Below are 25,831 nucleotides of genomic sequence, written 5' to 3' on the forward strand. Positions count from 1 at the left end.
TTCCCTGACCACCATATGCAACTGCAGCATCACCGTATTCCATTTCCTCTTCCCCTCATAATTTTTCTCTTCTTACCATTTGACATCAAAGCATTTCATTATTTGTATATGTGTTTTTTCTGTATCAGACTGTTAAGTCTTACTTGGGCAGAATTTTTCTTCTTCTGTTTTTTTCCCATATTATCTTGCAAAGTGTCTATTCCATAATAGAAATTCATAGGTACCTGACGAATGAATAAATGACTATTCACATAAACTGTGGAAATTTCAGAGAAGTGTTCCTGGTTAACAGTAAGTTTCCTCCCTTTAAAAGGCAGGGTATTCACACTGAGAACCTGTATTTTCCACTGAACCCTTTTCTATGTTGACCTCCCCCATGCACACCGCCACCACCACTTTTGGTTGACACAGCCTTTCCATAGCTGTGTTAGTGTTAATATGTACACTAGCAGTTGCAGGTCTTGAACTCCTGGTGCACCATCTCCTTCCAATCCTGAATAACTTGATGGTAATACTGCTTCTGATCAGCTCCCTCATTATCAGCCATAGGAATCTTTTCGAAGTATTAAATTTCTCTACACTCAAGGGTTTGGTTCTGTTGTATGAACTCAATTGGATACTGAATGTAAACAGCTTAGTACACCATCTAATGCATAATAAATGTACCATAAATATTAACTATTATTGTTTTGGTCTTAAAGTCTTCAGGACCCTGTTATAATAACCTACCTTAATTTGATCAAAACTACTCAAACCTACTTGAAATGCATTATGTACAGAAAGGAGCACAAACAGATTTATGAGACATGGCACAATGAATGTTCACTGAAATAGGATAAACATGGACTTTACCCTATTTATGTCTTCTTGAAAGCCAAATAGTGAAAAGTGAAAGAGAAAGATAGTTGGGAAAATAAAGAATATAGTCCTGCTGTAGGTTTAGCATTGTTTAATCATAAGTTCAAATAAGTTACTCATAAAAACAGTGAATAGCAAACATAAAAAAGAAGAATTTAGGCTTCTCCCCATGTTATTCCTGTGCCTGAAATGATCTGATTTGCTCCTACTATTCTTATCATTGGCCACTTAGTTTGTTCATCATGTTATAACCTGTTCAGTGAAACTTCTCAGTTAATCTGGAAGGTGACACCTATCTTGAGAGATTGTTCTCTAACATTGCATCCTGTTCATTTTCTTTAAAGAGTCATATATTTTGTAGTGCTTCATTTTATTTTATTTCTTATTTTAGCATGTGTACTTGTCTCTTCTTTTCTTCTACTAGTGTATAATCCAATGAGGATGAGAAAGAATCCTGACATTTCTGGCACCTACCAGAATGCTTGGCACATAGATGTTAGTCAATTAGTACTTGCTAAATGCATTAATGAAAGAATAGCATCCAGCATGATGCAGTGAAGATTCCAAGAAATTCTTTGGAAAATAATTGGTAATGTGTTTTAGCTAAATCATGTGCATAGATCTTTGGAGTCACAAGGAAAATGATCACAAATAAATCGTGCTACCCTTTGTTAATATAAAAATAAGTCCATTTGCAGTTAGATAGTTATTTGAGGCAAGAAGGAAGGAGTTGGGATTGGTAGAGTAGAAAAACAAACACTAAGAATTCTGGATTCTGAGGAAATATGATGGTTTTCCCTGGCTTCTCTTTGTTTTCTTTTTTTATTATTTATTTTTTATTTTTACAGGCTGCATTTTGATTCATTGTACACAAATGGGGTACATCTTTTCGTTTCTATGATTGTGCGCGAGGTAGATTCAAACCCTTAGTCACGCCCTGGCTTTTCTTATAACCATGATGGTGGAAATGCCAGTGAATTCTCTTGATTTCATTTCCTCCTCTTCAATGAAAGGATTTTAGAATAAATTCTGAGGCCCCTGTGGTATGTTATACTATTGCTTTGTTTTGTAGTTCCCCGCTGCTGGTTTTTAACTTACGTAATATAGTCTAAAGTGGTGCCACTTGCCCTTGTTTCTTCAAAAATCCAGCAGACCACATTCACTAATGATTTCCTAACGCCATTTTCCTATTGGTTCCCATCTTAGAAGGAATTCGGGGATAAGAGTTGGTTTTTCCTGTGCTGCCAGATCCTGAGGTCTGAATTTCACAAAGAAGCCTGTGCATATTTTACAGAAAAAAACCCAGGAGATTCTATCTTTAAAAATAGTTGATTCTCCCTGTGGAAACCAACATTTGGCCTTTTGATCAGTGTGTGAGTTCTGCTGAGATTAGAGAGATTAGCCCTGCTCACTTCTGGGAAAAAAAATTAGTAGCCATGTTCAATCGAGAATAATATCCTGGACCCCAAATTACAGACCTGCATGCAGATATCCCATAAGATCTTCTTATAGGAAAAGGGTAAAACAAAGCGAAGTTCACTTTTAACTGGCAACACTCTGTTGGCAGAAAAAGCAAATATTGCTTGATCTGTCATTCCCAGGGCATAGTTGGAATTACAACCTGGTGACTGGCTATTTAAATATAACTCATAAAGATTTGGCCTCCTTGAGATATTCAGTATTTCGAATTCCTGGTCTCCAGTTTCCAAAACCTTTCTTAGCTTCTATTTTTTTCTCTATCCACACTTATTGTCCTCAGTGATGCCCTCATCGTGCTCTGAATTCTTGTGTCTTTTTGACTATTTTCAGATTCTCTGTGTTGAGTAAATCTGATCATTCCCTTTGTTACTTCTGTTCTCATGTTTGTAAGCACATATAAGAAGGTTGAATAGCTAAGCTCAGCAGCTGCTTCACATTTGTGGTTTCTAACCTCTGCTGGACCTTAGCCTTTAGACCTTTTAGATATGACTCTAAGGATAATGATTACAGTATTTATTGAGTGTATTTACTGGTGCCAAGTTCTACGCCCAGCATTTTACATTCAGTTCTGGTTTAGTACTTCTGATGCCCTGTGAGGTAGGAAAGAGGTCAAGAAAACTAAGGCTAAGAAAGGAGAGGTTAAGTAACTTGTCCTATTTCACAGAGCTAGCAAAGGCCCTCTGAGAGTTCACCTCTGGTCTCTTCGGCATACAAGCTCTTGCCTTCAACTAAGCCCCAGATCTCCTCTGTGCTGATAAAACACTGGCAAAGTATGGGCCATGGAGGTGCTGGTAAAAGGCTTTTAAATCGCATATTAGATAAAAACTGATTTATTTAAAAACACAACAGACTAACGAAGAAATCTCTCCTCACGTTATTTCTTTCTACTTTTCACTAATGCATGCTTTCTGTAGAAATTTTTCAAAAATATGTAAGTAAAAATAAAACAAAAATAACTCATGATTTTACTACCTAGTGGGGACCACTATTAATATCTAATTATTTGTAATGTGAATTAATTTAACATTTTTAAACAAAAAATAACAATTGTTATATATATTTAAAAATTGATGTATAAAGGCTCTATCTTTTTTGACATCATTATGCTACCATTTAGGGGTCTTGGGTTCATTGTCTCTGCTCAGCAAAGAATTGAAGAACAGGACACAGCAAGCAAGCTGCAGGTGTATTACAAAATTGACAACAGCAGATTTCTCTGAAAGGAAGGGACCCTGGAGCCAGGAGTCCAGTGGGGAAGTTTTGACTTGTTCTTTTTATGGTCCCTGGAATCTCCTCCTTTCCTGTCTCCTCCCCTCTCCATGTTGCCCTTACTATTGTCTAAAAGGAAAGCAAAACACACACGGGAAGTGAGACACAGACACAGAAACCAGGCACAGAGATCCACCCCTAGAAAGTTTCATTCGTCAGTTAGAGTCTGACAAAGACCATCACTCAGAAAAGGTGAGAGAGGGCAGGAAAAATCTAACTATGGGGTATTTTATAGGACTGTTGTGTAAGCTTGCAAGAGCTGTCTGTGTAAAGCCTTGGGGGAGGGGACTATTCATAGTATGAACTGCCTGTGTAAAAAGCCTTGTGGTGGGCTATTAGTATGAACATGGAGATATTTAATTATGTAGGTTAACAGGTGGTGAGAGGGATGGGGAGCTATCTGCTAACTTTTGTTCCTCTGGAAGCACCTATCTAGGACAGGAAAGGGAAATTTATTTTATGAAATAGAGGTAAGGATTTAAAATGTTTGCATAGATGTTAAGCTTTAGAACTAATATTCCCTCCTTTTTGTTTTATATTGAACCCCTTGGGAATGTGGGTAAAGACTGCTCTTCTAGCTACTTCCAGCTGGAGTGGGGTGTTGTCCCCTAATTCAAATCCCCATCAACATTCCAAGGGGTACGGGACAACATTAGGATGCCAATGAAGATCTAAACTGGGAGGCAGTGGTGACATTGGGAGGTATCCATCATTTTCAGATAGGCACACATATTCCCCAAGGACCATCTGGTTGACTGACAGGAAACTAAGAAAGCCAAACTTAATATTGCTGTTAATGGACCCAGAAGGGGAAACACTCAAGCCAGGAGAGAGTTCCAAGGGGATAAGGAGAAAGGGGAGAGGCTAGGTGTGAAGCTCCTTTGTTGGAATTTTTGTGGCCAGATCTTGCAAGGTTTGTATATTTTGTTCAACTTTTTGGATTGGTTGATATAGTAACAGCATTGTTCCCCAAGAAAGAAATATGTTCCACCTTTTTCAGTTGTGATGAGGTTCAGAGCCTGTCTGTTCTGTAAAATCACCTCTGCAAGGGATGAGATTTGAGCCTGGAGAATGTGGATGGCTTTGTTAGAAGCTTTGATAGATTTAGCCACCTCATCACTCAGTTTCAATAGATTTAGCCACTGCATCACTCAGTTTCAATAGATTTAGCCACCTCATCACTCAGTTGTTCAAACTGTCTAGGAAGGTTTATGTTGTGTCCTGGAGCTTCTCCTGAAAGTCCTATGGAAGTAAGGGAGGTGGCTACAGTAATGCCTTCCAAGACTGGGAGGAAGGCTGCACCCTTCTGTCTGGTGATTGGAGTGAAAGTTAACAAAAGTTCTGAATAACTATAAAAGGTGAGTTGAAGGGAGAGCATAGCCACTATGCAGGGTCCTATAGTGGAGGAGTTGATGCAAGTAGTTAGGGACTGTGAGCATAAGAAGGAGGTGCCTGGGGGTGGAGGGGCTAGAGTAAGAGATAGTGGAGTTAAAGGTGATGTTTATGGAGCGTGGGAATTGAAGGGAGATGCCTTGGAGGTGTGCCAGCATAGTTCAGTTTAGGAAGATCTGTAGACCTTAAACTGACCAAAAATTTATGACTCTGGAAGTTTCTCTTGATAGTTATTAAGCACTCCTGCCTAAGAATCTCTTTTGTAGCCTCCATTCTTACTTATTCTTGGAGCTAACACAAGTGTACATCTTGAGTTACATTTAACTATTGTTTCTTCTTTTAAATGACTAGGAATGGCTATGTTTTGGTTTTAACTATTTTGCTAGTTGTTTAAGACCAAGCTGGTCAAATTGACATGTTCCTATCTATTGTTAAGAGTCAGCTGAGTTCCCATAGGGGAACTTGAGAGTAGTTTCTTAACTCCTTTAGTGCCATTCGCTAGGTAGGGTCTCCTTGATGTGGTGGCTTCCTTTGGAAGCATCAGGGATGTTTCCCTTTCTTAATGATCCTCCTCTGCTGCAGGTACACTGATTGGCTTTTCATTCTCTAGTGGCCTCATCAATCTCTCTGATCAGGAGGTTATGTGGCCCAGAGTTCCAAAGTTCCTTAGAGAAGTTCTCCCATTCCCTGAGTTCAGGCTAACTCTGAGGGCAAGAGCCAACTATTGGTTTTCTTGGTTGCTTCATTTTAATCTCAATTTTTAAGCCTTGATCTTAAACATCCAGCAAACCAGTCTCACCCATCATAAAGTAAGAGTATTGGGCTTTAAATTCAACATCTATAACTTTACAGTCATTTACCCCTTTTATTTAATTGGGGTTTGTATTATCTCATCTGTCCTATAGGACCTATTATCTCAAATTAATTCAGATTGTTCTTGAAGCAATACTTCTGCAAAACATTAATCAGGCAACAGTCATAGAGTTTACAAGGGAAATACAAAATGGGATTAACAGCAGTAAAAACATATTTAGTTTGTGTAATAACTATCTTGAATTTTGGCTGAGCTATACATCCTATCCCCTGTTTGAGATCACAGTAATTTTATAACAAAAACCAATCTTTTGAATATAACTTTAAGTAAGCTAAAATCTGGCTTCTTTTTGAGCCATTATAAATGCAGTAAGGTAGGAGGCAGAGCCTTATCACAGGTAAGGTGGGGCTCTTCACAAATTTTATGTAAAATGTTCTGGTTCTGAAGCTGATCTTTGCCTCCTCTTTAAATATCACTTTATAAAGTTTACCTATATTGTTTCCTATGTCTATATGAAGATTAGTTAACATAATATGACATTGTATCTAAAACATAAATCAAGGAGAGGGTGAGAGAGCTTTTAACTTTCCTTTTGTGTAGCAAAATGCTTTCATGTTTTATGATATTAACCTTTCAACAAATCAGACTCTCATTAACTTTTAGAAATACATTTACATTTTTACTCCAGTGTAGAAAGTAACATAAATTTTACATATACCCTATTGATAACAGGTCCTGTTATAGAAAATTAAATGATATAAATAAGTGCCCAATAAAATTCACTGTTCTTATAAGGTTAAAATTACCATTATAGGCAAGTTTAGTTTGGAGAATAGCAGCTTGACAAATTTTCTGCTTTAAAGACTTGTATACCTGGAAGATATAAACATATTGAATATACAAAGAAGAGTAATAGCACAATTATCTTGATGTTTTTATATTAACCAAGTTTAGCTTTTAAAGAAAAATTTAGACTCTGTAATGTAGTATGATACTCTAACAGTTGTTATTTAACCATAATTGTATAAGCCCTAATATTTAAGATTAATTGTTCTAAAGAATAAAACTTAATAGACACAGTAATAAGAATAAATTAGTGTTTTAAAGAAATTCTTGTCAGTTTAACATATGAATTAAATTTGGGTTTATATCAGCACATTATTATTTGACCTTAGGGAAAAACCTTAAATAGCTTTAACTGATTATCTCACAAACATATAACCAACTTAATTACATACACACTTTTTGAAATTTTCCTTTTACTTACAGACTTTCTTAGCACTCATTTAGATCCTCATGTATTTTGTCACACAAAGACTTTCTTACCCAGAAACATTTTCTTTTTCCTTCTACTAAATACATCTCCATACCTGGAACCTTCTATTTTCTTTCCTATCCCTGATCCCTTTTGTGTTCACATTCTGAAACAACCCTTATAAAATTTCTGAATTTAGATGAATTACTTCATTTTAATAAGATGAAATACTTTATGTTATTTACAGTACTCTATTTGAAGCATGGTTGAAACTTTTGGTGGAATAGGAGCTGCTTTAGCGGGAGCTAGGAAGACTTGGGAGGGAGAGCAGAAGTCTCATAAGGAAGGTTTAGAAAGCAGAAAGAGAAAGCCTGAATGTATGGGATCTCTTTCCATTTCCCTGAGTGCTTGAAGAAGTTAAAAAGATCCCTAAGAATGTTGGGATCTAGGGTGCCATTAAATGGTCATTTGGAACCATTATCTAGAGTATACAATGGCCAAATTTCATTACATAAGAGGATGAGCTTTTTTGACTTGAGGTCCAGGGTGAGTTGCAGGGACTCTAAGTTAGCCAAGAGGCAGCCCAGAGGGCTCTCGGTGGGGATTGAAAGCAGGCTGCCTGTTGCAAGACAGGATCCAGTGAATATAGAGACAGGTGTCCCTTGGCCCCTAGGGAATCACCTGAGAGAAGGACGGGTTACCTAGGGGTTTGTCACCACCACTAGGTAAGCATGGAGGCTTAGCCCGGCTAAGCCTGTAGGGTGCCTGGGTGCCTGGCACCTGGGACTTTGTAGAGAACGAGTTGTAGAGACAAGGCCCAGGACCAAGAGTAGATCTTCAAAGGGGCAGTCCTCTCAGGAAAGAGTCCCATCAGCTCAGAGCAATCAGTATAGGGATGCAGCCATAGTTGCAAGAATTGTGACTGGGGGTTCCCCCAATCCACAGAGAGCCTCAGGGGTGCCAGATGCTCAACAGTCACTTCCCAAGTCTTGCAGATCATTTAACCAAAAGCCAGGTGAGGAGTCACTTACCAAATGAGGCCAGTATTGGGATGTGGAGGAGAGCACTCGGTGAGATGGAAGCCTGGTCTCTGAAGAGGATCGGATCAGATCCCAGAGCAACTCAGACCCTTAAAACAAAGGGAACAGCAGACTGCCGCTGGGAAGCCCGGGTTCCAAGGCAGCTCAAACCCTTAGAGTAAGGGAAGTAAGTACACTGGGGATCCTGATCTGAGTCACAGCACCAATGAAAGGAAAGTGAAAAGCAGGCATGCAACTCAGAAACCAGACATAGAGATCCACACATAGAGTTTTATTTGTCAGTTAGAATCTGACAAAGTCCATGGCTCAGAAAAGGTGAGAGAGGGCAGGGAAAATCTAACTCTGGGGTATTTTATAGGGCTGATGTGTAAGCTTGCATGAGCTGCCCGTGTAAAGCCTTGCAGTGGGCTATTGGGCCAAACAAGGAGATATGTCAGTTAACAGGTGGGTAGAGGAATGGGGAGCTATCTGCTAACTTTTGTTTCCTCTGGAAGCACTAATCTAGGGCAGGAAAGTGAAACTTATTTTATAAAACAGAGGTAAGGATTTAAAATGGTTGCACAGAAGTTAAACTTTGGATCTAATATTGTCTATCTTAGGTTTTCTATGGAATCTCCTGCTTAGGAGCATGAGTCTAGAAGTGTCTGATTGGGTCCCTCTCTTTTTTCCTCAAGCACTTTGGTCAACTGGGAAGTTGGCCTCATTGGAAGACCCTTTCTGGGTTCCTTTGTTTAGACGTGCCCCCTGACTTCCTCACTGGTTATCTTGCCCTGGTCGCCTACATCCTTTTTCACCTCTCTCAATTACACTGTCAGAATTTTCAGATGCTAATTCTTATCCTAAATGTTTTCATGATAGTATAATATTCATCATGTAGGTATATGTTACTGAAAGGTAAGGGGCTTATTACTGTTAACTTTAAATCCAGTATTTTTATTTAAATTTTAAATTATAATATGATAAACATAAGTATGATGTACATAAACTAGGTATTGGGATCCTTAATACATTTGAAAACTATAAACACTTCCTGAATGCAAAAGCTTTAAAGACCTCTGATCCAGTAAAATCCTTAAAGAGAGATGTTCATAACACTGACCGTGGAGTTAGCTTACACATCGATCACAAGGTGAATAGATAAGTAATACTCATCATAATAACCTAGGCAGTATATACCTTATGCCTTTGCCATTTTAAGCACTTCACTCATTACACAATTAAGTCATGTAATCCTTGCAGCAAGCCTATGTGGGACACACTCATTACTTCTGTTTCACAGTTGAGAGAGCGAGTGCTGAGGTACTAAAGACTAGCCAGTCAGAGTGGAGTCACCACTTACTCCCACAGTCTTGCCTTGGTGTTTGTGGGCTTACCACTCTCCTACAGGAGCTCATGTTTGCATAGAACAAAACATCACACAACAGTCAGGCAGAGTGGGTGAGGACAACCTAGCTTCCCATGGTAGGTACTTCCCAGATAAAGTTGAGTTTAAAAATTATGGCATTTGCAGGTAAATGGATGGAATTGGAGAATATCATGCTAAGTGAAATAAGCCAATCCCAAAAAACCAAAGACCAAATGTTTTCTCTGATAAGTGGATGATAATACATAATGGGGGTGGGAGGATGGGTGCTAAGAGAAAAATGAAGGAACTTTGGATTATGTAGAGGGAAATGAGAGGGGATAGGGGTTTGGGGAATGAAAGATGGTGGAATGAGACAGACATCATTACCCTATGTACACATATGATTACTCGAATGGTGTGAATCTATGTGGTGCACGACCATAGAAACAAAAAGTTGTACCCCATTTGTGTACAATGAATCAAAATGCATCCTGCAAAAATAAAAAATAAAAATAAAATAAAGATACAGGAAAGAGGTGTTTGTGTGGTTGGAAGAAAGATGCTATCAAAGTATGAGTCCCTCTGCATTGTACAGTTTATTGTCATACAGGGAGAGCATCCCTTAGGTTCACAATGCTTAATAAGGACAGCAAACCTCACAGAGAATACACTTGATAAATGAGTTTCCTTAAACACCTATGAAGTAATTTACAAAATTCTTAAAGTCTAGTTGCTCCATTAGGATGGAAACAGTCCCCCACTCCCTGAGGAAGGTAAGGTCTCCTTAAAGTTGGAGGTGTATATTTAAATGAGTGCTTCTCAGAGAGACTGGAGGGACCTACAAAGCAGAAATCTTTGATGATGCATGAGATCCCTAGAGTCTAAAAGTCAATGCCAGGTTGGAGGCCAGGCTCAGAGCTCAGCAGAATGCTTACAGGGCGTGGTGCTGTCACAGCCTATGCTCTCAATCTTGAGAGAAGTGACCAATTGCAGACTTGCCACAGTATACTGGGAGAAGCCACTGGCATATTACAGCCTGCCATGGCCTAAATTCTCAGATATCTGACAAGCTCTTGAGTTGAAGTCAGTAATTCACACAGGGTGATCTGATAAGGCATGTTGTCATAGTCCTGAGGGGAGACGCCACTCTAAGTTCTTGGCACAGCAAAACATATATCATATTCATAGGTAGTGGGTAGCAAATCGTTTCAAAGCACATGGCAGGAGTAAATTGCATTGATGCAACATTATACAAAATACCATTTGTATAAATTTTATATACACATAAAATGGCACCAGATAGTTTTCAAGGATACATGAGTATCTTAATAAATATATAGAAGTTGGACTGGAAAGATACTAATTTAGTGGACCCAATAGGGGAAAATGGATTAGAAAATGAGTAGGTGGGGAAATACATAAAACAAAATAAAATTTAAAAGGTCCTTCATGAAATAATAATTGATAGTATGCCGCAAATTGAATAATATTGTTAACTCACATTTTTATACCAAAGTTAATAAGAAAAATGAAAATAATATTTACTCAATATCCTCTATGAAAATACAACCCACAATCACCTTAAAGAAAGGAATATTCCCTTCTCTGCTGTGGCGACAACCATATGCCATGCTAATTATGTAGTTAGCTCTTGCCTTCTAACAGCTGCAAAGAAACTTATTCTATCCCATGTGACTCTCAACAGGAAAGGGTGATCTGCATGCCTACAGAACTTGGAAAGCACCTCAGAATTCCTGGAAGGACTAATGAAACTTTCCAACACACTGAACAGTGGAATATTGTGACATGAATATATCCTGTCCATTACTAAGTCCAACTGCACTTTTAATCCACCTTCCCATGATTTTCTTTGTGCTAGCTAATGAATATATTTATTGCACAATAAAGTAGGCATAAGAAATCAGTGAGTCAGAATGCTAATTTTGCAGTAAGGTTTTGCTTATATCAGGTTCTTTGATTTTAAACTTTTGATTCCCTATACAAATCTGAACATTTCATCCTCTTTTCCTTAAATAAGGGTTGAAAACTAAGTTTTCTTCATAGAAACTTTCATGTCATCCCTCTCATTTCCAGTTCCCCCAACAACCTACCACTTTTCAATTAATTTAGTCATTCTTCCCTCTTCAAAGAAGTGGATCTGTTTGAAGAACTGAGCACCTAAAGAAATATTTCTGTCTCCAGTTGCTAGAACCAATCTTTCCTGAGAGAACTGGTTCCTAGAGGAGAAAGACGGATGCTTAGTGACTGGGTTATTTTTAGGCTTTCTCTTCTTCCTGGCTTCCCACTATTTGACACATGTTCAAAGTTTCTTCTTTCCTTGTAACTGTATCTGGAAAAGCAAGGGCTAACTCTACAAGATCTTGTCTTTTCCACATGGGTGGTTTGGCAGTTACAAATAGGGAAAGCCCCCCCCCGACCCCCCATTAAGGCAGGTGAGTGAGTACACCATTTCTCCCCATTGGTATGGGGGTTTCTGAAAATTTTGGAAAGAAGTAAGACAAAATTTCTCAGTCCCAAGCTGCACCTTCAATTCTTCACAGACACATTTATTTTCACGCCAAATCTGTAATTTCATGTTTGAACAGGGCGAGATAAACATGATCTAAAAAGAGAAAAAAATTATGTTCCATATACTTCTCAAAACTTCGGTGCCATGAGGTATCATTTCGTCTAATTCTTATGTAAAACTTGTTATTTCTTACAGTTTGGTTCATTCCATGGCGGAGCTTGAACTGTCCAAGATATTCCTCTTTGGACCCCTGTATCAAGGAGGACTTCTCTTGTCCTAAATCATCAACTCTTTCCATCTAGCTATAACATCAATCCCAAGAAGCACACAGAATGTTCCTTGATCCTGAAACATGCTACCCATCCTTGTAAAATACTACACTGCTTTATCTTTATCCCCGTCACTTGGAATTCCTAAGATTTATCCATTTTCTATTATTTCAGATTCTAAATGAAGCAAAATGCTTCACCAAACTAGTGGTACATTGCATGTATTTTGTGACTGTCTCAAAGTAACTTATTACTTTATACAAGATCCATGGTTTTTCAGTATTTACCAAAAACCTAAATGTCACCTCTTGATTTTCATTATGTGTCATCTTTATTTCTTTGTTAATTCTAGTTACTATGGAGTTTTCATTTATTGTTTTACTTTATAATTAACAGGAAGAATATAATTTAGATGTAAACAGTGTTATGGTTTTCTGGCACCAATTTATATTTATGTTTGCTGTTAAGGCCTTGCAATAAACTTGCATTCCCCCAATATTCTACCGATAAATGTCCTTTTCTATAGGAGACAGTGGTAACATTGTGTTTGCAAACTTACACATGTAATCGGAGGGAGGAACCAGCTTTGTGCTTTCTAACAGGGCAACCTAGAAAATGGGAAAATTGGGGATCAGTCAAGTGCAATACTGAGATCCTCTGAGGTGGACAATCTCTCTCTCCCTCCCTTCCAGCACTACCGGGTTCCACCCTCACCCCGCCCAGACGGCAGACCGGGAAAGGCAGTGGGGACAGTCAGCAAGGCGACAGCTGCCTCGCGCGCGCGGTCCTCCCACCGCCCTATCGCCGCATCCGTATCCCCCGCCAAGAGAGGTGACAGCCTCAGGACACCTCTCCCCCCGCCAGTCTCAGGTGACCTGCGGACCATGTTTTCCAGCCTGCCGAGGTGGGGCTCCCACAGGTCCTACGAGCCGGTCCCCGGGGGACTGGATGCGCAGGTAAAGCTCACCGGTCCTGGGGCAGAGGCGGAGCCAGTCTCGGCGGCTCTGGTGGGAGGTGGACAGTGGGGAGGGGCTGGCTCCTGGGACCGAGGACTAGGCAGGTGTCTCAGAGAGCCTTATTTTAGTGTTGTAGACACAGATACATGCACACGCTCAATCAGGAGAGCTGAGGTCAGTCCCCAGGACGGTGGGAAACCTGAGCCCTCGAGGGCTTGAGCGGCGGCTGGAGTGAAGAGACACCTTGGAAGAAATAAGTAACTCCTGCATAAAGAAAAGCAAGCCTGTGAGAAGATGAATGGACTTGTCCTTCTGAAGGGGAGGAAGCCCGCGGTGGAATTCTACAACCAGTGGCTCATCCCACTAAAACCGCGGGAATCATTAGGGATAAATAACCAAGAGAGCCCTGATTTGGGTATGGGGACACTGGGGTCTGGGACAAATCCAGATACTGTAGACACTTAATGGTGCTTTGCTGTGTCCCATAATGACTCATTCTTCTCCCACAATGGGAGTCATGTGCTAAGGCAGTGGCCAAGAGGGATGAACCCTTCAGTTGTGAATTAGGAGACATTTCTCTAACAAAACTTACATTTGTTTCATGTATCATCACTATACAAGACATGGTCTTCAAAAATAGCCTTTCATACAAGTTGTTCTGTAGTTCTAACAAAAAAACAAACAAATGAACAAAACTCCTGTTTTAAAACTCCTGGCTTTTGTTATCATTTCAAAAATCAAATAAATAATGACAGCTATTTTTCTAATTACATATAAAATGAAACTATAAAAATTTTTTAAAAGTGAAATAAGTTGTATGTAAACTATGTTTTTAAAAATCTATATAAAATAGAGAGATTCAATAAGCCCTTAAAATATGCAAAAGCCTTCTAAAGACAATATGCCTTTTTCATTGTAAAGTAGAGACACAGGCTCAATTAGTCAAACTGGTTTAATGTCATTACTGTACAGCAAAGGTTGCCAAAGACCCTAAATTACAAACTTACAGAGTGGGAAATTATAAAACTCAAGCAATTTCCTCATCAAAAATTCCACTGGACTCTTCCTCTAGAATTCAAATAATGTTTATTTTCTTGATTGTTATTCAACCTTGATATAGTCACCAAGGAATCCACTTAACAAAATAGAAAGGAATCCACTTAAACAGAATAGAAAGTGTCTACTCTAATTGTATTTTTTAATGCAAATTTTTTAAAGTTAATGACTTGAAAGCATATTGAAAACCTTATATAATTACATTTATAGTTGAAGCTATATTTTTTGAAATAATGGATCTTAGGTAAAAAAATCCCTCCCTAACCTATAAGCTAAGAACAGACTTTGTGATTGAGTTTCTAGGCCTGGCGTGGTGATCTGAGACTAGAATGCTTCTAATTATTTTTTGTTGGCAGTAATTAACATTCATTTATTTGTTCATTCATTCATTTATTCATTCATTAAAATATATTTATTATGAAGCAGGCCCTAAGAGAAAACTACAGAGTTAAATCTAATGTAGTTTCTGTTCTCCAGAAACACTGAGTATAATAGGAGAAAATCACATGTTGGAAGGGATGACATCCTGAGAAGGAGGGGCAAATGTTAGTCTTCCCTAAGGGGTATGTTGGGATATCCTTGATGACACAGTAGAAGAAGAAAAGCAAAAGGGAGTGAATATATCCTGAACAAGACTGAGGTGCAAGAGCAGGGGAGGTGAGTGGAAGAACATGAGCAGGTGCAAAGTCCTAAGTTGCAGAAAACAGTACCTGACAGGTACAGAGTTGAGAGTGCAGAGTTATGACTAGAAGTCAGAATGGACTATGTAAATTAGATCTGGTTTGTTTTGCTTCTTAGACGATCTTGAGCAAGTTTCTTAAAGTCTGTGCCTTATTTTCCTGGTCTGAAAAATGGCAATGACAAACATGTTTCCACCTTAAAGATTATTATATTTAATGAGATAGTAACATTTTGTACAGAATCTGGTACATGGTAAGTGATTAAAAACAGCTCTTTTGGATTTCTAGAGGCTTTTTCTTCTCTATAATTCTACATTTTACTTTTCCACAACTTACTCTACTCTTTCCAGATCTCTGATACAATACCCTCAAAGAAAGTCAGGGGTTATGAGATATTAAACATCGTAATCAGTCACACAAACTCCATCTTTATAAGACTGCATCTCACAGAGAAATTAGTAGTCACATATTTTACCAACTGCTGAATCCTGACTAGGCTGTGGTACAGTGGTCTAAATACTTTGTGTTAATCAACTTCCCATGAATGTAACCAATGCCTGATCTAAATAAACTTAAAAAGAGGAAAGATATATTTTGGCTCACAATTTTGGAAGTTTCATTCTATGACTGGGTGTTTTGCTTTGGGTATGTGGCAGCACAGAACATCATGGAGGAGGCTGGTGAAGGAAGAGGTCCTTTTACCTCATGACTCCATGCAAAGGAGAGAGAGGAAAAGGCGGGGGCTCCATTGTCTGCTTCAAGGGTATGCCCTTAAATGATCTAGGACCCTTGATTAGATCCTTCCTCTTAAAGGTTTCCACTACCTCCCAATAGACTTTAAAAGGACATTCTGGATTCAAACTATAGCATACTCTTGCTTCTCTGTCGTAGTCCAGAAATAACAGTGCCCCTAGTCAAGTGAAAATTGCCCTTAAGTCAGCAATGTTATGTTTATGGAATGCCTACTATAAGGCCAGTGATAGATTAAGAACAATAGATAATAAAATGGTTTAGAAGACAAAGACCTGTGCAAGCTTAGCAAGACAAAAGCAATGACACCAATTTGGGGTCAAGCAGATCTGTAGACTAGGAGTGAATCAGTAAGAAGAGGTAAATTAGAAGGACTGAAAAATGGTTAGTGGAGAAAATTGAAACATACTCTCATATGTTTCTCTTTTTCCATGGAGAAACATATGCTCTATATATTCTATTTTTCTATGCAGATGTTGCTATGCATCAATATTTAAACAATAAACTCAGTGAAATCACAATATGAATTTAGTAACTACCTATTCATTGAAAAATTGTTTGTACATCCTTGATATTTGGTATGGATTAAGCACCTTTACCAATTTTTTTTTTAAAATCTGGCTGCTATTCCTTTTAAGACATAAAATATACTTTTCCTATGATAAATTCAGTATAAGATGCCAGGCCCACACTTAAGGAGACTGTTTATCAGAGTAGTCAGTAGGCCTCATGTAAGATAGTACCTGGAAAATCATTCCAAGGGAAATGTTAAGTCAAACACTAAGTTCTAGTCTTCTAAAATAACTATCAGAGTAGCTTTGTAAGACTTGGGTGCTTAAAACACCAGTCAGCTGATGACTTCCTGGATCCACAGGGCTGTGTCCTGACTTGGGTCATCTTGATTGATACCTGCTGAGCTCTTACTCATCTACAGTCAGCTAGCAGGTCTGCTGGTGGCTGGATAATGCAGCACCTCTTTACCCATGCACATGGCAGTTTTCAAGGTCTTGGTCAGTGTGACAGACTGGCATAAGAGAACTTCCATTCTTCTTCTTCACCTGGTCTTTCATCCTCCAGCAAGCTGGCTTGGACTCAGTTGCATGGTGTAGTTGGGGTTCCAAGGACAGCAAAAGCAGAAATGGTAAGGTTTTGAGACTCAGAATTGGAGCTCTTTCAGTGTTGCTCCTGATGCATTTTCATGATCAAAGCAACACACAATACTGTCAAGACTCAACAAATGAGAAATTGCATCTACTTGATGGAAAAAGCTGCAAAGAAGTTTTAACCATTTACAATGTCCCACAGACATACACATGTTGGGGATGTGGAAAAGATCCTTTCACTGACAGCAAATAACCAAATTGATAACTCCCTCTGACATTTGGATATACGTCATAAAAGTTGAATTCCAGGTTAACATTATTGTCCCAATAATTCATGTACTTGTTTTCTAAATAATATATTTAATAAAGTCATTGATGACCAAATCATAATCCATGTTTTTGAGTCTTTGGGCCAAAATTGTGACAAATATTTTATGATCATCATTGTACTTACTTCTTACAAAAACCCTGAGGATAGATACTGTTTGGATAAGTCATCTATAAATGATTTATATAATTTACAGAAAACAGATTTAAAATTTAATGTCATGTTTTCTCTTCATGCTTAGGACATCTTGCTGTATAGGATGGAATTTCTTTTCACTCATCTCTTCTAGGTTAAGAATTTTTTACATATGGTAAACTCTTGGAGTATGGAATCAGAACTGGGTTAGAGAGGATCAATGCAAAAGTTGTTAAACATGGGACAAGTTTTAAGAATCAAATTTAAGTCAGCAATTGACTAGATTTCCTTTTTGAAATACAGATTGATGCTGACTCTAAAATATTTTTTAAAAATCAATTTTGAAAGCTTCCTTTTTAAAATCTCTCTTCTCTTGGTTGAACCCACTAAGTCAATGATAAGAAGTTTATGGAAATGTTATAACTTAAAAATATATGCAATTGTGATAATTACATGATTGTGAATGCAATTATAAAAATATGTAATTAATACATATGGAACTGTACAAAATATCTATTGTAGTCTTTTTTCTGGTCTTCAGAAAAATGACAACTATCTTAATAATCATGATACCTAATATATGTGTATAAGCTAAATTATATATGTGTATATGTTCATACATATCTATCATAATCATGTATTATACTGCATGTTGTTATATGCATGTATATGTATATATACAAAGAGAAGAGTAAGTTTTAAAAATTATCTTCTGTTCCATCATCATTTATTGATATGTAAATGGTCATGTTGGTAGAAATCTTAAAATTCCTTTAGTCCAATAATCACTCAGGACTATCTTAACTTAATTGTACTCCTTAAATATTATGAAGTCAGGATATCTTGAACTGCTAGTAGAATAACTTTTTTAATGTTTACTCTTCCACCTACTGACCAAGATAGAGGTTGAGCCTCCATAATTCAATGGTCTAAAATCTGAAATACTATAAAATCTGAAACTTTTTTGAGCACTGATTTGATGTCAGAGGTGTAAGATTTCACAACTGACCTCCTGGAATATGCTCCAGTCAAAATGAAGGTATACTAAAAGCATTGTGTAAAATTACCTTCAAGGATATGTGTATAAGGTATATATAAAACATAAATGAATTTCAAGTTTATATTTGGTTCCCATCCTCAAGATATCTCATTCTGTCTATGCAAACATTCCAAAACCTGAAAAAAAAATCCAAAATACTTCTGATGCCAAATATTTCAGATAAGGCATACACAACCTGAATTCCAAATGTATACTAAAGGCATTAAGTACATACTCTACTTGTTATGTTTTTCATTTTAGAAATGCAGTCCAGAGAAAAGTGCTTCATTTTTCAGTAAGGTGACATACTCCTGGTTTAGCAGGTAAGAATTATACAAACTTATTTGCAGTACATCAAGATAAGAACATTTCCAAGAGAAATGACACTCCAATATGATTCCTTTATTTTAAGTATGAACATTTTTACAATGTGTCATTGTAGGAATTTTTTTCTCATGTTACCTATTACACAAAAATCATAGGTAATGACAATATGGCTGTCTCTTTTTAGGATTTGTATCCTGGGAGCCTTAGGGAGAGAAGGAAAAATGAACTTTTTTTAACATCAAGTAAATGTGTGTCTCTCTATATATTTATATATATTCCACCGGTACCCAGGTAGGATCAAGTATGTGTTATAAGTCAATTTCCTTTGAGTACTTGTTAAATTATTTTTTCAAGTATCTCTTTCTACTCTTTACTAGGAGTGATCTCATATAGCTTACATATACTGCTATAAAAAACGATTCACAAGTAATCATTTCTGCAAAATACTCTGGTTTATCTCATAAAATAATTAATCTATACTGTACAGTGCAGGCTCAGAAGTTCTTTTAGACACACCAGTATGACTCTGACTTTAACATAGGAATGAAATCAAATAAGAAGTGTTGACTTTCTTATTTTATAAATTCAGAAGCTTTCTTTAGAAATGTATTTTTTCACTCCTAAAAGAAAGTTTCTGATAATGTGAAATTAAATCTACCTTATTAACTTCATTAACCTTACTCAGTAAGAAACAAAATTGCCCAATTTTGGTCCACAACTATGTTCTCAAGAGTAGATGAATCCTTAAAATAATCAATTGAACACTAGATGACCTGAATTCGACTTGGCCTTTAAAAAATACAGGAATAAATGGTTTAGTTTCTGCCTTCCTGGAATTCGTAGTAGAATTAGAAAGATTTAAAATAAATCATCAATTATCAAAAGGTAACAAAAATTGTGAATGCAATTATGTATCAAAAAAGCAACATAAACAAGGTAGAGAAAAACATTTTTAAGAGTGTTATCTAGACAAGTTTGCACTGTTATGGAATGTTTCACAAGTACAGTGCTTTAACTCAACATTTAAAGATGTGTAGGAGTGAGTTCAGGTTGCATCCCAAGTTAAGCAAATGCGACAATAAGTCCCTTCACACCTTGTAGGACATTAGAGTGGCAGAAGATTAACCTGGAGGGAGAGATCATGAGACTTTCTTTAGAACGTGAAGGCAGTGAAAAGCTACTGAAGAATTATAACAGAAGAGTGATGTGATCATATTTGCATTTCAGAACATCACCTTTGCAATTTTGGAGACAAGTTGTATAGGAGATGGAAATGGAGACAAGGATAATTAGAAAGAGGCTCTTTGGGTGTCCTGGGGATTTATGGTCACATTGTGAAATAAGATAATGATAAAGGTGATGAAGAGGAAGAAACTATTTAGAAGATTTATTTAGAAAAGTGTGGATGGGATGAGGCTATTGAGGGACTGGGAAAAGTGTATGTTAAATGCTAGTTTCAACTTCAGGTAACTGAGATTCAGGTGTAGTTAAAAAAAAAAGTTGACTCAGATGGGGGAAGTTTTATTCTGAGTTGCCTGTGAAGCATCATGTGAACAGGTGTTTGATATGTCTCTGTATGGATTTGAGTAGAGATTTGAGTGTTACTAATTATAGGTCAGTCACTGAAGCCATCAGTATGAATATGATTGTCCAGAAAGAAAATCCACTGAATACAGATGGACTGAAGGGAATCCTCCCCATTTAAATGAAGAGAAGAGGGGTGATCAGTCTACAAAGGAAACTAAGTAAACGTATCAAGGACAGAGCTATGATTAGCAAACAAGGAAAGAGGAACTATGGAGAAAGGAGAAAGATAAGCAGTTATAGCTCAGTAGTAGAACATGTGCTTAGCTTGCACAAGGTCCTGGGTTCAATCATCAGCACCAAGAAATAAAAAAGGACCAAGAAAAATAAAATGTTCAATATTAAAAAGGGGGGTAAGTTAAAATAAGCACTGGATATTCTTCATTAAATTTGGTAACCTTAATATTAGTCTTTATTTTATGAAAACAACTTTAGTAGAAAATGTATATACTTATGGGCAAATTCTTAGGTAGATGAAACTGAATTATGGTAAAAATTCCTAGTTTTAACAACCTAGGAACCAATTAAAGAGTTTGGCAAAAAGTTTATACTAATACATGCTATTAAACTATATACAAGCAAAAAGATTAGGTAGAAATTATAGCAATATGTGCTATTTAGAGTTAATGATTTTTAATTTTTTCAAATTCATATCTGTATATAAATGTTTTCCAAACCTGGATTCTGTTTCATCTGTGAATTGAGAGAAAGAGTAATGTCTACTGCAGTTTTAAAAGGTTTGTGTCATTTTAAAGTCATAGGTATCAAAGATTTTAAATTATACAGATTAAATTAATTTGGGGCAAACATAATTTTAAAACTTTCATTATCAAACAATAGAATTGTATGCATTATATTTTATTTTGTGAATACCATTTTAGGATTCCTAAAGTAAAAAACTTAAATTAAATCTAAGCATAAAATTTTTAAAATTTTAATATTTTTGAAATCCTTATCTTGTTAATCAAACATACCAATAAGCTATAGTTGCTATCATATTTATTTTGTTTAAATTTAGTATCACAGAAATAGATACAAAATATTTTATAGCATGCTATTATTTGGAAATGACACTGGCTTAATTTTTATTTGATGGTTAAACAATTTCAGTTGAAAAATAACTATTGTTTAAGAGAATGTCCCTTTTGAAAACATTGATTAATTGTATTCTCACGTCTGTTTTTAAGTTGCTAAAGTCAGAAATTATTTCCTAGACCAACTTTGAATGTCCAAAGTTATATTAATAATTCAATAAAAAATGAGCTCAGATAGTACATTAGTTAGAAAATTATATGCTTATGAGTCTTAATTCTTAAGGCAGTCACTGTCTAGATCATTTTGATGATCAAATAATTACCAAGCCTTTATTAGGAAATATAATCTGTCTTTGGTGTATAATGATCATGGCCATGGAATAATTCCCTTGATATATGTGGAAAAATCTACTTAATGTTTTTATGGGTCACAGTTGGGTCATTATCTTAACTAGGCATACAATATGTCCTACCTTCTCCTCACACATTAATAAAATGTATACATTAACTTGACTTTGTGTCGTTTGATGATTTTTGTACAGATTGATTTATTCCTTTTCTTACCTACTCAAAAGGGATAATCACCCTTTCCCAGAAATCTTTAAAAGGTGACTAAGAGTAGTAAAACAAAATGTTATCTGTTCATGTTTTCCAAGTATTCAAATTTATTCATCTACAAAAGTTACATTTCACTTCATCTTTCTAATTAAATGACATATGTTAATGCTACATATGTTCAAAATTCTGTCTATAATGGCAAAATTAAAAATGGAGTGGTGATATTATATTTCAAAGCAACCGTCTGCGTTTTGTTAAAGTAACATTGGTTTATTTCACATTAAAAATAAAATAAAATAACTACAACCAGTCTCTGGAGTTCTTGGTGTTTAGCCACCTGTAAAAATGAAAAATGAATACAGTTCTTCCTGCTTTAAAGAGTTGTGAGGATCAAGCGAGTTGAAGTGAATATCCTTTGAAGAGAAAAATTATTCTAACAAATACTAGATACACATAGGCATCTGATAATTGCTTTGAGAATAAAGTTCACAAGTTGATGGGACCTGGTGCATGCAACATTTCAATCATGGAGAAGGTCAACTATTGATCCTAGTTGCTTCCCAAAAAGCTCCCTCAACATTTACTGTAAAGAAATACCACTTCTGCACTTCCTCTTTTCCCAAACTCAAGTGGGAGTGTAAGACTGGCCCATGTGATCAGAGTTTATCGCGGAGAACAAAAAGATGGGGAGGGAGCACACACCTGGGAAAAGGGAAGTCAAGGTAGTTAAACCACAGAGCCATGAAAATCACAATCAATTCAGCTGAAGTGTCACTTCTAGATACTGCATTATTTGGAGACTCAGCATGAAAGCCAGGGGTCACTTATCCCTGAACCAAAACCGCTGAGTTTTGCACAGTTCTAACTCAAAATGCTGAGGCAGTAAATGTTATTAAAAATGCTTTTCTGAAAAATCAATGCAATCTTATTTTGAAAATGAATATTTATTTTATGCAATGGAATAGAAGGACTTAATATGACATGAAAGGAGTTTATTGCTTAATATGTTTTTAAAAGTGCACTGCAGGAAAATGTCCAGCATATCTGAGCCAACAGAAACATGATTACTGATGGTACTTTCTTATTACATTTAAGCCTTTTTGTTAAATAAGGATTGTAGTATGCTACTATGTATTACAATAAAAGTAAAATTAAATCCATTGGAGAATTTGGTTACCACAGGGTTTACATTCATTCCAGGGTCAATCAGCTGAAATTTTTCAGTAACAATGAAAATGAAGCAGACCCAGTTGGAGTAGTATGATACTTTGCCATGGTCTCTTGGTCTAATGCATTTTATAATTGGAGGGACTGAGGCTAGAGAGTTGGAAGGATTAGATTTAAATGAGTTTAATTTTTTACTGCACAAGTCACATGACCAAGCTCACAGGATGTATCTGAATTCTATGGCTCAGGATTGCGTTTGGTTTCAAGTAACAGAATAGTTAACAATAATTGCTTAAACAAATAAGTACAGACATGCCTGTGTGTTGACATAAAGACATTTTGGTCGCAACATTCTAACAGTGCATTACTCATGTTTGCAGCAATGTTGCCACTCATGTAAAAGTATATCACATCTGATTATATATAATACCTAATACTTTATAATGATAATAAACAACTGTTACTGCTTGATGTGTTTACTGTACTATACTTTTATCATTATTTTAAAGTGTGCTCCTTCTGTTGATAAAAATAAATTTACTGTAAAACCATCTGCTGGGATATGCCAACAACAGTCTATGATATCTCAGGTTTACCATGACTCCTGATTGCATCGAGAAGCCATGCCAAGTGATTGACCTATACCATCTAGTTTCCTTTAGTGATACTCTTTGATGTTTGCACAACAAATTGTCTAATGGCATATCTCTCGAAATATGTCTCATCATTCAACAATGTAAAACTGTTTTTATTTTCCTATGTTAGTGAGAAAAAGACTTGGAATATGCTGACGAGCTACCTCAGAATTTTTACCTATGATGGCAAAGATAGTGTCTTGGTCCACTTCTTAGTTCTATAACCAAATACCTCAGACTGCATACATTATTAGGGAAGGAAATTAACTTTTCGGAGCTTTGAAAGCTGGGAGATTCAGAGCATAGCCCTTGTGCTGTTAGAGCTTCCATGCTGCACCAGACATGGTGAAAAGCACATGGGCACACAAAGTGACAGAAAATCAGCAGACCACACCCTCTTATCGGAAACTCACTCCCTTGATCATTCACCCACCCCAACAGGTTGATCCTTGCACAAGGATGACTTATTTCTCATGGCCTCACTACCTCTTAAAGGTCCCCCTCTTACTGCTATTACAATGGCAGTTACATTTCCAGATAAATTTTGGAGGGGACATCCAAACCATAGCAGATTCTATGTCTCAGAGCATCATTTCTTCAGTATGTGAACAAGAGTAAGTAGAAGGAAAAATGAAATGAAATATTTCTCTGCTTAAAGTTTTGTATTTTCTTTCAAAATAGAAATTTCTCCCCAGCATATTTTTGTTTAAGTATCATTAGTCATAACTAGCTATGTTACTAACCCCAAGCAAAGTGTAATGGAATTTCCAGGATTGCTTTAGACCAACCATAATTCATAACTCAGCTGCAGGAATATGGGTTGTCCCTGAGTTCAAGAAACTTTCAATGGAGTAATGTCAGATTTTCATTATCAGGATGATGGTAGAGCAGAAGTATTGCTATGGGAATGTGCAGTTCATCATTTCCTGCAATAACTTCTGTGGTATGACTAGATCATGTGTCTTTGTTTGCCTTTCAATTTAGACACACTGCTCTTGCAAAATTGTCTTCAGTGCACCCTGGGCCCTTTGAAGGTAGGAGTATGCAAACTCTAAGAAGTTTGCAGAAACTTGCCAACCTTCGTAAGGCATCAACTCAAACATGGCACTCTCACATTGGCTGGTATTCTATTGGTCAGAGTAGATCATATAGCCAAGGTCAAAGTTTATGTGCTGAGGACAGATACTCTACATATTGTAGGACAATCTATAAGTTGAATGACAAAGGACAAATAAAGTCCCAATAGAATAGGGAAAAGTTGCAAATGCAAAGGTCAGATCCATTTGTCCTCTGTACAAGTCTAAAAAGCAAATATGGGTTCTTGTATGACTAGGTGAATAACTTACTATAAAAATTTTCTGCTGAAGTTTCAGTAAAGGAGGTAAGGTACATAAGTACTATGTTTTCCAAATGTAAAATGAGTAATGAAGCTAGTGTTTAACTAAATTATTGAATTTCTAAGCAACCATTTAAAAAAATACAAATGATTGTTGTACATCATTGAACTCTGGAATAAAGTTGTATGAGTTTTCAAATATACAATCTAATTGTTGTATCCTAATCAATAAAACAGTTTATAACTCAAGGAATAAAATAAACGCATGTAAAATTATTTAACTTACTTACAGATTATGCTGAATTGTTCACCTTACCATTTCATTTTTAGAATAATCATTTTAGGCTATAAGAAACCTTTGGAAAGAGAGGACCTTTTTGAACTAAATGAAAGTGATTCTCCCTACATTGTGTGTCCCATTTTTGAAAAGCAATGGAGGAAGGAAGTTTTAAGGAATCAAGATAGACCAAATATAAAGGTAATTATTATTAAATTCTATTAATTACTAAAGTAGTTAACTACTATGTAAAGTTAGATAAAGATTTTTCTAAATATGAGATATTTTTGTTACTAATATAAAAAACCCTGAATTATTTGAAATGACAAGCCATTTTCATCAGCACAACTGGTAGTCATCGTAGCCCATTTCTAATCTCAAAATTTGCAACACCTCTTCCCCTTATATTTATTTGGTTTGTCTGTTATGGTGGCAAAGATGGTTCCTGTATCTCAGAGTATACATCTATTGGTCAAACTAAGTCACATGGTGACCACAGTCAAAGTTTATGGGGTAAATTCTCTCTATATAGCATCACATATACACATGGATATTAACATCCCCAAAAGAAAATATAACTTGGAGACAAGGCAGTATTTGTATTAATGAAATAAT

At 36.5% G+C, this 25,831-nt stretch overlaps 1 protein-coding gene across 3 annotated transcripts in view; it reads left to right on the forward strand.

Moving 5' to 3' along the window:
• Window positions 1–3,750: 3,750 nt before the first annotated feature.
• Window positions 3,751–25,831, forward strand: part of LOC124993796 (multidrug resistance-associated protein 1-like) — a 113,848-nt gene continuing 91,767 nt past the window's right edge. The window contains exons 1-4 of one of the 3 annotated variants that reach the window (XM_047565580.1): window positions 3,751–3,798; window positions 12,944–13,207; window positions 18,560–18,621; window positions 25,270–25,417. In XM_047565580.1, coding sequence (XP_047421536.1) covers window positions 13,136–13,207; window positions 18,560–18,621; window positions 25,270–25,417 — 282 coding nt within the window. In that variant the 5' untranslated portion in view covers window positions 3,751–3,798; window positions 12,944–13,135. Of the gene's footprint in view, window positions 3,799–12,943; window positions 13,208–18,559; window positions 18,622–25,269; window positions 25,418–25,831 lie in introns of those variants that run through there. The other 2 variants (XM_047565582.1, XM_047565581.1) reach the window with 2 other exon arrangements.

Source organism: Sciurus carolinensis, chromosome 9 (genome assembly GCF_902686445.1).
Source record: "Sciurus carolinensis chromosome 9, mSciCar1.2, whole genome shotgun sequence".
NCBI lineage: Eukaryota > Metazoa > Chordata > Mammalia > Rodentia > Sciuridae > Sciurus > Sciurus carolinensis.